Genomic DNA, 12,909 nt, shown 5'->3' on the forward strand with positions numbered 1-12,909 from the left:
GGCAGAACTGAAAAGGCGTGTGCGAGCAAGGAGGCCTACAAACCTGACTCGGTTACCCCAGCTCTGTCAGGAGGAATGGGCCAAAATTCACTCAACTTATTGAGGGAAGCCACCCAAATACACTCAATTAGTATGTAAACTTCTGACCCACTGGGAATGTGATAAAATAAATAAAAGCTGAAATTAATAAATCTCTCTATTATTCTGACATTTCCCATTCTTAAAATAGTGGTGATCCTAACTGACCTAAAATAGGATATTTTTACTTGGATTAAATGTCAGGAATTGTGAAACGTTTAAATTTATTTGGCTACGGTGTATGTAAACTTCTGACTTCAACTGTATCGTGCATCCCTAGAATCCACATGTTCTCATGAAAGGGTAAGCCACAGTCTTCTGGATCAAAAAATGTATATAAAGTATCCCCCCCCCTCCCCAACCGGCTCGGGAGAGGCGAAGGTCGAGTCAGGCGTCCTCCGAAACATGACCTGCCAAACCACGCTTCTTAACACCCGCACGCTTAACCCGGAAGCCAGCTGCACCAATGTGTCGGAGGAAACACCGTTCAAATGACGACCAGAGGCAGCTTGCAGGCACCAGGCCCACCACAAGGAGTCACTAGAGCACTATGAGCCAAGTAATGCCCTAACCCGAATGACACTGGGGCGGCAGGGTAGCCGTTGGACTAGTTAGTAACCGGAAGGTTGCAAGTTCAAACCCCCCAGCTGACAAGGTGGGGGGTCTGTCGTTCTGCCCCTGAACAGGCACTTAACCCACTGTTCCTAGGCCGTCATTGAAAATAAGAATTTGTTCTTAACTGACTTGCCTAGTTAAATAAAGGTGAAAAAAATTGTAATGACACGCTGTGCCCAACTGCCTTAGACCGCTGCACCACTCTTACTGCCCTGTGTTGTCTTCAAATATCGCATGGCATAGATTTCAGACCCTGGCTAGAAACATTCTTAACTTCCATCCCAGGTTCCACTAGCTAACAGGTTTTGTTCATGTTGGAGCAAATATTATCTTTCTGTGACACCTTGTGTACAACCAACCACTGCTTTCTGATGAGGGAAATGTTGGTGTAGTATTTTGATTTGTAATTGATTTTACTCAAGAATGCATGGAAAACGGATCAAGAATATTGTGGTGACACACATTTGTGTGGTGTCCTGAAAACGGGAATAATTTAGCTACCTGCCATTGAGCTGTGCCTGATGTTTTAACAGTGTCTAAAAACCATTAAGCAGCTTCATTTCACTACAGGAAAAGTACTACTTTGAAAATATTGCAATATGGGTTGATTTTTTTAAATGAATGCCTTCAATTGTTGGTCATAACCTGATTTTTCACCATTCAGTGCTGCTGCTTACAGTTCCTGGGACTGAGGAGTCTGAATCACACGCAGACAAGGATACACAGTGGGGTAACAAAAAGGTAGTGGAGCGAACATGAAGCCTAGTTGTTATATCTGTGCTTGCTCACAATTTTGGGATTTTTTTTTTAATGCTGAGTGTGCTTTGCCTTTTAGAATGACTCAAGACCCAAGTCTTGTGAAGTCCCCGGGATCAAGTGAGTACTTACTGCACATCCTATCATTCATAAATCTAAATATGGTACACTGTAGAAAGGTGCTGTGAGAAAGATCACTATCCAGGCCATGCCTAGAATTAATTATGTTCAAAGATTACTCTGTGAAGAGAAAGTGTGTCTGTCTGAGAGAGGACCTATGACACCAGAACTGACATTTCCACACAAGGCATAGAAAAACGTCATAATTCATGATAACAAGCCAGTCATTCAGAATGGATTACCTTTGCCATGTGTTTTAGGTAATGTGTATCCATCCCTGTTCTTTCTCCCCTCTAGTATATTTCCATCACCTGATCAGGAAGTGAACACGTCATTGATCCCGGCCACGCTCAACACAGGAGGCTCCCTGCCCGATCTGACCAACATCCAGTTCCCCCCACCACTGCCCACTCCGCTGGACCTGGGCGAAACTTTGGTGTTTCCGTCCCTTAGCACCTCCAACAGCACGGGCAACCTGACAACCAACCTCACCCTCCTAGGCATCAGTGCTGCCAGCCACGGTAAGCCATCGATGGCAAAATGAATGTGGCACATTTTGTGTGTGTAATATACAGTGCCTTGCGAAAGTATTCGGCCCCCTTGAACTTTGCGACCTTTTGCCACATTTCAGGCTTCAAACATAAAGATATAAAACTGTAAGAATCAACAACAAGTGGGACACAATCATGAAGTGGAATGACATTTATTGGATATTTCAAACTTTTTTAACAAATCAAAAACTGAAAAATTGGGCGTGCAAAATTATTCATCCCCCTTAAGTTAATACTTTGTAGCGCCACCTTTTGCTGCGATTACAGCTGTAAGTCGCTTGGGGTATGTCTCTATCAGTTTTGCACATCGAGAGACTGACATTTTTTCCCATTCCTCCTTGCAAAACAGCTCGAGCTCAGTGAGGTTGGATGGAGAGCATTTGTGAACAGCAGTTTTCAGTTCTTTCCACAGATTCTCGATTGGATTCAGGTCTGGACTTTGACTTGGCCATTCTAACACCTGGATATGTTTATTTTTGAACCATTCCATTGTAGATTTTGCTTTATGTTTTGGATCATTGTCTTGTTGGAAGACAAATCTCCGTCCCAGTCTCAGGTCTTTTGCAGACTCCATCAGGTTTTCTTCCAGAATGGTCCTGTATATTGGGCTCCTCTTGGCTGCATCTCTGATCAGTCTTCTCCTTGTATGAGCTGAAAGTTTAGAGGGACGGCCAGGTCTTGGTAGATTTGCAGTGGTCTGATACTCCTTCCATTTCAATATTATCGCTTGCACAGTGCTCCTTGGGATGTTTAAAGCTTGGGAAATCTTTTTGTATCCAAATCCGGCTTTAAACTTCTTCACAACAGTATCTCGGACCTGCCTGGTGTGTTCCTTGTTCTTCATGATGCTCTCTGCGCTTTTAACGGACCTCTGAGACTATCACAGTGCAGGTGCATTTATACGGAGACTTGATTACACACAGGTGGATTGTATTTATCATCATTAGTCATTTAGGTCAACATTGGATCATTCAGAGATCCTCACTGAACTTCTGGAGAGAGTTTGCTGCACTGAAAGTAAAGGGGCTGAATAATTTTGCACGCCCAATTTTTCAGTTTTTGATTTGTTAAAAAAGTTTGAAATATCCAATAAATGTCGTTCCACTTCATGATTGTGTCCCACTTGTTGTTGATTCTTCACAAAAAAATACAGTTTTATATCTTTATGTTTGAAGCCTGAAATGTGGCAAAAGGTCGCAAAGTTCAAGGGGGCCGAATACTTTCGCAAGGCACTGTATATATAAAATATACTATATATACTACTATATGCATTCAAAAGTTTGGGGTCACTTAGAAATGTCCTTGTTTTTGAAAGAAAAGCAAAACAAATATTTGTCCATTTTAAAATAACATCAAATTGATCAGAGATACATTGTTAATGTTGTAAATGACTATTGTAGCTGCAAATGTATGATTTTTATGGATTATCTACATAGGTGTACAGAGGCCCATTATCAGCAACCATCACTCCTGTGTTCCAATGGCACGTTGTGTTAGCTAATCCAAGTTTTATTTTTATTTTTAAAGGCTAATTGATCATTAGAGAATCATTTTGCAATTGTTAGCACAGCTGAAAACTTGTGCTGATTTAAAAAAGCAATAAAACTGGCTTTCTTTAGACTATTTGAGTATCTGGAGCATCAGCTTCATTAAATAGTACTGTAAAATACCAGTCTCAACTTCAACTGTGAAGAGGCGACTCCAGGATGCTGGCCTTCTAGGCAGAGTTCCTCTGTCCAGTGTCTGTGTTATTTTGCCCATCTTAATCTTTCCTTTTTATTTGCCAGTCTGAGAAACATGGCTTTTTTTTGCAATTTTTCTTTGCAACTCTGCCTAGAAGGCCAGCATCCCAGAGTCGCCTCTTCACTGTTGACGTTGAGACTGGTGTTTTGCGGGTACTATTTAATGAAGCTGCCAATTGAGGACTTGAGGTGTCTTTTTCAAACTAGACACGCTAATGTACTTGTCCTCTTGCACAGTTGTGCACTGGTGCCTCCCACTCTTTCTATTCTGGTTAGTGCCAGTTTGCACTCTTCTGTGAAGGGAGTAGTACAGAGTGTTGTACGAGATCTTCAGTTTCTTGGCAATTTCTCGCATGGAATAGCCTTCATTTCTCAGAACTAGAATAGATTGACGAGTTTCAGAAGAAAGAGCTTTGTTTCTGTCCATTTTGAGCCTTTAATCGAACCCACGAATATTCCATTAAATCAGCCGTTTCCAGCTACAATAGTCATTACAACATTAACAATGTGTACACTGTATTTCTGATCAATTTTATATAATTTTAATGGACAAAACATGTGCTCTTCTTTCAAAAACAAGGACATTTCTAAGTGACCCCAAACATGAATGGTAGTGTGTATATATAAATATTATTTATTTATTTGAAATTCTGATAATGTAACCAAGGATAATCTCTACGTGTTTTTAATTAACAAGCAAGTTCTGTATCAAAGTTAATTTTGTGATCCACTGTTTTACTGGTGGTTTATGTACGAAACCTTCCTGAACTCCATGCAGCACCATTTCTACCATTTGAGCAAGGAAACCAATTTTTTTGGACATAACATCCAAAAATCTAACTTTGGCAATAGTCTACATGCAGAATAACCTGTTAACGTACACCATGCAGATATTACAATGGTTATCATGTGACACAACTATATTGTCTTTGTAAGGTGTTTCCCATTACCCTGCAAAATATTGCATCAAACTGCCTACAGACACTGGAGCTCCTTGAATGTCTTGGCTAGACTGTTTCCCACCCCCCTGTATCTGGAAAAAGATGCTGTTGAAATAACATGGAATATGGATGGCTCCACTTCTTTATTTATGGCTCCTTGAGAATCTTTAGTTAAAATGCAGACTAGATTGAGGTAGTTGGTGAACCTTTTCACTACTGCAAACATTTCACAGAATGATTATGCGTCAAGTTTCGCTAGAAATGGCATTTCTCAAGCTACTGAAAGCTAGATAGGTCGATGGATAGGTACTTTATTACTAATGATTGGTACTTACTTAGGGATTGGCATATGAGTGGATGCATGCATATAAACATATACAGCACACATCACTAGAAAATCTGTACAATGTAGTTGTGAAAACCCCCTGGCAATGTTACATTGCACAGCAATGCCCAGAATGAGTTTTGCTGTATTTCAGAGAAGAGCCACTGATGCCTGTCCTGTTGTCTTGGCAGGGATCCCAACCACCGCTCAGCCTACCGTGACGGCCCAGCGCAGGCAGTCCACCCTGGTCCCCCTAACCCTAAACGCCAACCCACAGCAGTCACCGCAGCAGCTCTCCCCCACCCTATCGCCCCCCCTCAACATCCAGGTGAGAGGCTTTTTCTACGGTCGCATTCAGCAGTGATATTATTGAACTTTAACAGAGGTTGTAAACAACTCATTTTTAACATAGGGATACCACTTTCAGTAAATCTCTTAACTAAAATGGGATTTTACCCTGATGTTTTTAAAGGGCCAAAAGCATGATGTAACATTTTGATTAGATTGTTTAATCAACAAGGTAAATTCTGAGAGAGAAAGGTGCTGGAGTTTGCTAAACGCTATGCAGACAAATGTATTTTATCTCAACACAAACTTCAAAAGGAGAACTGGTAGTAGTGTTTTCAATATATACTGAACTAAAAATTAACATTACATTTAAATAATTTAAGCCCTAATCTATGAATTTCACATGACTGGGAATACAGATATGCATCTGTTGGTCAAACATACCTTTTGACCATCATAGATCAGAAAAGTACCTGTGTCCACCACTTGCATCATGCAGCGCGACACATCTCCTTCACATAGAATTGATCAGGTAGTTGATTATGGCCTGTGGAATATAGTCCCACTCCTATTCAATGGCTGTGTGAAGTTGGTGGGAACAGCAACACACTGCCTCCCAAACATGGTCAATGGGTGACATGTCGTCTGGTGAATATGCAAGTCATGGAAGAACTGGGACATTTTCTGCCTCCAGGAATTGTGTACAGATCCTTGCAACATGGATGTGCATTATCATGCTGAAACATGAGTTGATGGCAGCGGATGAATGGCACGACAATGGGCCTCAGGATCTCATCATGGTATCTCTGTGCATTCAAATTGCCATTGATGAAATGCAATTGTGTTCGTTGTCCATAGCTTTTGCCTGCCCATACCATAAACCCACTGCTTCCATGGGGCACTCTGTTCACTATGTTGCCATCAGCAAATCACTCGCCCACACAGCGCCATACAGGACATGTGGACTGCGATTTGTAAGGCTGGTTAGACGTACTGCCAAATTCTCCAAAATGAATTTGGAGGCAGCTTATGGTAGAGAAATTAACATTTAAATTCTCTGGCAACCTCTCTGGTGGACATTCCTGCAGTCAGCATGCCAATTGTACTCTCCCTCAACTTGAGACATCTGTGGTTTTGTGTTGTGTGGCACATTGTAGTGGCCTTTAATTTTCCCCAGCAGAAGGTGCACCTGTGTCAGGATCATGCTGTTTAATCAGCTTCTTGATATTCCACACCTCTCAGGTGGATGGATTACCTTGGCAAAGAAGAAATGCTCACTAACAGGAATGTAAACACATTTGTGCACAACATTTCAGTGAAATTAGATTTTTGTGAACTTTAATTTCAGCTCATGAAACATGGTACCAACACTTTACATGTTGCGTTCATATTTTTGTTCAGTGTATATAATAATGATTTGGTGGGTGATTATATTTGCCCTATTTCAATACGCATGTGTGAATTGAAAATATGTTTTGCACATCTCAACTTTCCCTAAGACACCCTTCAGAGAGTTGGGTCATGTCCAGGGTCTGCCTTTCACCTTGTTGGCTCGGGGATTCGAACTAGCAACCTTTTGGTTACTGAACCAACGCTCTAACTGCTATTCTACCTGTGCCCTATATACATGGCTAAATCGCTATGTGAGATGAGCAAATGATACCTACCAGGTGTAGTTTGGCCTTGTTTCCTGGAATGACTCAGCTAGCCAAGATCCCTCCAGACTAGAGGTCGACCGATTATGATTTTTCAACGCCGATACCGTTTATTGGAGGACAAAAAAAAGCCGATGCCGATTTAAAAAAAAATAAAAATGTATTTGTAATAATGACAATTACAACAATACTGAATGAACACTTATTTTAACTTAATATAATACATCAATAAAATCAATTTAGCCTCAAATAAATAATGAAACATGTTCAATTTGGTTTAAATAATGCAAAAACAAAGTGTTGGAGAAGAAAGTAAAAGTGCAAAATGTGCCATGTAAAAAAGCTAACGTAAGTTCCTTGCTCAGAACATGAGAACATATGAAAGTTGGTGGTTCCTTTTAACATGAGACTTCAATATTCCAAGGTAAGAGATTTTAGGTTGTAGTTATAGTATTTATAGGACTATTTCTCTCTCTACCATTTTGTATTTCCTATACCTTTGACAATTGGATGTTCTTATAGGCACTTTAGTATTGCCAGTGTAACAGTATAGCTTCCATCCCTCTCCTCGCTCCTCCCTGGGCTCGAACCAGGAACACAACGACAACAGCCACCCTTGAAGCAGCGTTACCCATGCAGAGCAAGGGGAACAACCACTCCAAGTCTCAGAGCGAGTGACGTTTGAAACGCTATTAGCGCGCACCCTGCTAACTAGCTAGCCATTTCACACCGGTTACACTAGCCTCATCTCGGGAGTTGATAGGCTTGAAGTCATAAACAGTGCAATGCTTGATGCACAAGAGCTGCTGGCAAAACGCACAAAAGTGCTGTTTGAATGAATGCTTACGAGCCGCTGTTGCCTACCACCGCTCAGTCAGTCAGATACTTGTATGCTTGTATGCTCAGTCAGATTATATGCAACGCAGGACACGCTAGATAATATCTAATAATATCATCAACCATGTGTAGTTAACTAGTGATTATGATTGATTGTTAAATAAAGATTAAATAAAGGTGTAAAAAAAAAATCGGTGTCCAAAATACTGATTTCCAATTGTTATGAAAACTTGAAATAGGCCCTAATTAATCGGCCATTCCAATTAATCGGTCGACCTCTACTCCAGAGTAATTTGGAGCTTTCAATTGCTCGAGGAAGGCATAACATCCCAAACAATGCTCAGTGTGCGACGCTTTAAAATATGAAACGATAACCTTTCTCTGCCCATGGCACCAGTATCTAATGTTTGTTTTGTCCATGAACTGAGAATCTTTTTATAACGTATTAAAGCCTTTGCGTCGCTGGGTGAAAACAAGATATTTAGCTACTCTTGTAATATATAGAAATGGATGCGCAGTAAAAGGTGATTCATTCATTTTTATCAGTCTTCATCTTGGTGCTATATTCTAGATATAGGTAATGTATATTTTTCCACTTTATTTTTTATAGTACACTTGGGAAGGTGATGCTAACATTTAGGCATTTTTAAGTATTATTTGAGCCAACATCAGTTTTGGCAGTGTTACGTTTGCCAGCAAAGAGCAGTGCGGTAGGTAACTAATTGGATATAATGTAATTGTTTCACCTCAGTTACCCAAGTTAGCTTTCTTAAATTATTTACAGTTTTAAAGTTACCAAACGTTCTTATGTTATTTTGCTAGCTACTGTAACCCTGTTATAAGTGTTGAATTCCTCGTTTTCAGGTTAAGTTCAAGCTTTTTTCTCTTCCTGTATCGTTAACAGGCAATGGCGATGGACGCCTTGACTCTGGAGCAGCAGCTATCCCAGTACGCCTTCTTTAGCCAGCTGACAGCGCAGTCCCAGGCCCAAGTGCTCAATGACCTGCAGCAGCAAGCCCTGCCCCAGGGCATCAGGCTAATTACCCTGGCCACCACCACTGCCTCCACAGTCACCCAGTCCTCCCCAGTCAGCCAGATCGCGACGACTGTCAACATCAACTCGGTGAGTCGCACGCTCTGTAGACCAATGACACGGTGGAAAACTGAGCTGACAAGATCCAAGAAAAAGCCAGTGTTGTAGTCCTTGTTTGGATGAGACTTACCATGGACTTTTTGTATGGTGCTCTACACGGTGAAACGCTTTTGTTTGTGACATTGGAGGTGGGATTGTTGCTAAGTGTAAGTAGATTAGCCTTTTCCACAAGAGTATGCGAGGTGACATTACCAGTAGTAATTCTCATGATTTTTGAGACCGCTGTTTCAGTCCGAACAATTGTCTAGATCAGTGGATCCCAAACTTTTTTATAGTCCTGTACCCGTTGAAACATTCAACCTACAGCTGCGTACTCCCTCTAGCACCAGGGTCCGCACACTCTCAAATGTTATTTTTTTGCCATCATTGTAAGGCTGCCACACGCACACTATACAATACATTTATTAAACAAAGAATGAGTGAGTTTTTGTCACAACCTGGCTTGTGGGAAGTGACAAAGAGCTCTTATAGGACCAGGGCACAAATAATATAATAATAATTTTGCACTTTTTATTTAATGTCTTACATATAAAAATATTTGTTCAACAAGAATTGTGAATAACTCACCACAGGTTAATGAGAAGGGTGTGCTTGAAAGAATGCACATAACTCTGCAATGTTGGGTTGTATTGGAGAGAGTCTCCGTCTTTAAAAAAATTCCACACAGTCTGTGCCTGTATTTAGTTGTCATGCTAGTGAGGGTCGAGAATCCACTCTCACATAGGTACGTGGTTGCAAAGGGCATCAGTGTCTTAACAGCACGATTTGCCAAGGCAGGATACTCTGAGCTCAGCCCAATCCAGAAATCTGGCAGTGGCTTCTGATTTTAAATTACATTTTCACAGAATGCAATTTCGATGAGGCTTTCTTGTTGACTTGGACTGGAGGCAGGGCATGAAAGGGATAACGAATTCAGTTGTTTGTGTCATCCGTTTTGGGAAAGTACCTGCGTAAATGTGCACCCAACTCACTCAGGTGCTTCGCTATATCACATTTGACATTGTCTGTAAGCTTGTTCATTTTCCCACAAATCAAACAATGATGGAAAGAACTGTGTGTTGTCCTTGTTAATCCAGACAGAAAAGAGCTCCAACTTCTTAATCATAGCCTCAGTTTTGTCCCGCACATTGAATATAGTTGCGGAGAGTCCCTGTAATCCTAGATTCAGATCATTCGGGTGAGAAAAAACATCACCCAGATAGGCCAGTCGTGTGAGAAACCCGTCATCATGCAAGTGGTCAGACAAGTGAAAATTATGGTCAGTAAAGAGCTTTAAGCTTGTTTATCAATAAAAAAACATGTTAATACTTTGCCCCCTGATAAGCAGCGCACTTCTGCATGTTGTAAAAGCGTTACATGGTCACTGTCCACATCATTGCATAATGCAGAAAATACATGAGTTCAGGGGCCTTGCTTTTTCACTGTTGTGTCCAAAACATCTTTCAAGCTGTCAGGCATTCCCTTGGCAGCAAGAGCCTCGGTGGAAGCTGCAGTGTACACAAGTGGTGTCGGGAGCAACTACTTGCACGCGCGTTACCACTCCACTGTGTCTCCCTGTCATGGCTTTAGTGCCATCAGTCCAGATACAAACACATCTTGACCACAAGTCCATTTGATGTCACAAAGCGGTCCAGTACTCAAAAAATATCCTCTCCTGTTATACTGGTTTGCAGAAGAGGATGTCTTCCTTAATCGACCCCCCCACTCGGCGGGAGAGGGCTAAGGCCATTCCCCCCAGAAATGTCCGGGAACTTGCAGGGGCCTTGGTGGAAGAGTGCGGTACCATCTCATAGCAATAATTGCCACATCTGGTACAGTCCATGAGGAGGAGATGCACTGTAGTACTGAGTATCTGGTGGGGCCACCAGCTGCATTGACTTTAAGTTTTGATTTTGACCCCCCCCCCCCCCCTTTGTTCATGGAGACATTCCATGTCTGTGGAACTTGTTCAGTTTGTCTTTTGTTGAGCCTTGTTATGTTCATAAAAATATTTACACATGTTAAGTTTGCTGAAAAATAAATGAGGTGGACAGTAAGAGGACGTTTCTTTTTTTGCTGAGTTTATACATGCATCAACTTTTCCAGCAACATGTTTCTGTGTTGGAAGACCAGATGCTGCTGGAAGTGGTGTTGTAGGGACAGTAGGAGGCACACTTTCCTCTGGTCTAAAAAATATCCCAATGCCCCAGGGCAGTGATTGGGGACACTGCCCTGTGTAGGGTGCTGTCCTTCAGATGGGATGTTAAACGGGTGTCCTGACTCTCTGAGGTCATTTAAAGAGGTCATTAAAGATCCCATGGCACTTATCGTAAGAGTAGGGGTGTTAACCCTGGTGTCCTGGCTAAATTCCCAATCTGGCCCTCCAAACATTAACGGTCACCTAATAATCCCCAGTTTAAAATTGGCTCATTCATCCCTCTCCCCTGTAACTATTCCCCAGGTCGTTGCTGTAAATGAGAATGTGTTCTCAGTCAACTTACCTGGTAAAATAAATAAAACTCAAGTGTCTACACTGACATTTTCAACCTCTCCCTGACGAGTCTGTAATACCAACATGTTTTAAGCAGACCAACATAGTCCTTGTGCTTAAGGACACAAAGGTAACCTGTTTAAATGACTACCGACCTGTAGCACTCACGTCTGTAGCCATGAAGTGCTTTGAAAGGCTTGTCATGGCTCACATCAACACCATTATCCCAGAAACCCTAGACCCACTCCAATTTGCATACCGCACCAACAGATCCCCAGATGACGGAATCTGTCTTGCACTCAACACTGCCCTTTCCCACCTGGGCAAAAGGAACACCTATGTGAGAATGCTATTCATTGATTACAGCTCAACACCATAGTGCCCTCAAAGCTCATCACTGATCTAAGGACCCTGGGACTAAACACCTCCCTCTGCAACTGGATCCTGAACTTCCTGATGGGCCGCCCCCAGGTGGTAAGGGTAGGTTACAACTAGAGGTTGACCGATTTATGATTTTTTTTTAACGCCGATACCGATTTTATTGGAGGACCAAAAAAGCAGATACCAATTTTAATTGATTTTTTAAAATTAAAAATCGATTTTATTAATTTATATATATGTATATATGTTTATTGCAATAATGACAATTACAACAATACTGAATGAACCTTGTTATTTTAACTTAATATAATAAATAAATCTATTTAGTCTCAAATAAATAATGAAACATGTTCAATTAATGTAAAAACAGTGGAGAAGAAAGTAAAAGTTAGTACTAGTTATTATGTGAGGTTTTTTTATACGATAAGTTTAATGCTAGCTAGAAACTTACCTTGGCTCCTTGCACCTACAAGGTCCTTTTGACGCTGCACTCATGTAACAGGTGGTCAGCCTGCCACGCAGTTTCCTCGTGGATTTTAATGTAATTGGCCATAATCGGCGCCCAAAAAGGCAGATTACAAGTTTTCATAACAATCGGTAATCAGCCATGCCTGATTAATCGGTCAACCTCTAGTAACAACATGTCTGCCATGCTGATCCTCAACATGGGAGCCCCTCAGGGATGTATGCACTTGTACTCCCTGTTCACTCATGACTGCACGGCCAGGCACGACTCCAACACCAAGTTTTCTGATGACACAAAAGTGGTAGGCCTGATCACCGACGACGATGGGACAGCCTATAGGGAGGAGGTCAGACACCTGGCCATTTTGGTGCCAGGACAACAACCTCTCCCTCAACGTGATATAGACAAAGGAGATAATTGTGGACTACAGGAAAAAGAGGACCGAGCACACCCCCATTCTCATCGACGGGCTGTAGTGGAGCAGGTTGAGAGGTTGAAGTTCCTTGGTGTCCACATCACCAACAAACTATC

The 12,909-nt window shown here is 41.6% G+C and overlaps 1 protein-coding gene across 1 annotated transcript in view; it reads left to right on the top strand.

Annotated features, from left to right (window-relative positions):
• The window catches only part of LOC110494078 (CREB-regulated transcription coactivator 1), a 40,327-nt gene that overhangs the window by 15,731 nt on the left and 11,687 nt on the right, over positions 1-12,909 (top strand). Inside the window, exons 6-10 of the mRNA XM_036955861.1 lie at positions 1,358-1,434; positions 1,529-1,569; positions 1,867-2,090; positions 5,320-5,456; positions 8,813-9,031. Coding sequence (XP_036811756.1) covers positions 1,358-1,434; positions 1,529-1,569; positions 1,867-2,090; positions 5,320-5,456; positions 8,813-9,031 — 698 coding nt within the window. The remainder of the gene's footprint in view (positions 1-1,357; positions 1,435-1,528; positions 1,570-1,866; positions 2,091-5,319; positions 5,457-8,812; positions 9,032-12,909) is intronic.

Source organism: Oncorhynchus mykiss, chromosome 1, assembly GCF_013265735.2.
Source record: "Oncorhynchus mykiss isolate Arlee chromosome 1, USDA_OmykA_1.1, whole genome shotgun sequence".
NCBI lineage: Eukaryota > Metazoa > Chordata > Actinopteri > Salmoniformes > Salmonidae > Oncorhynchus > Oncorhynchus mykiss.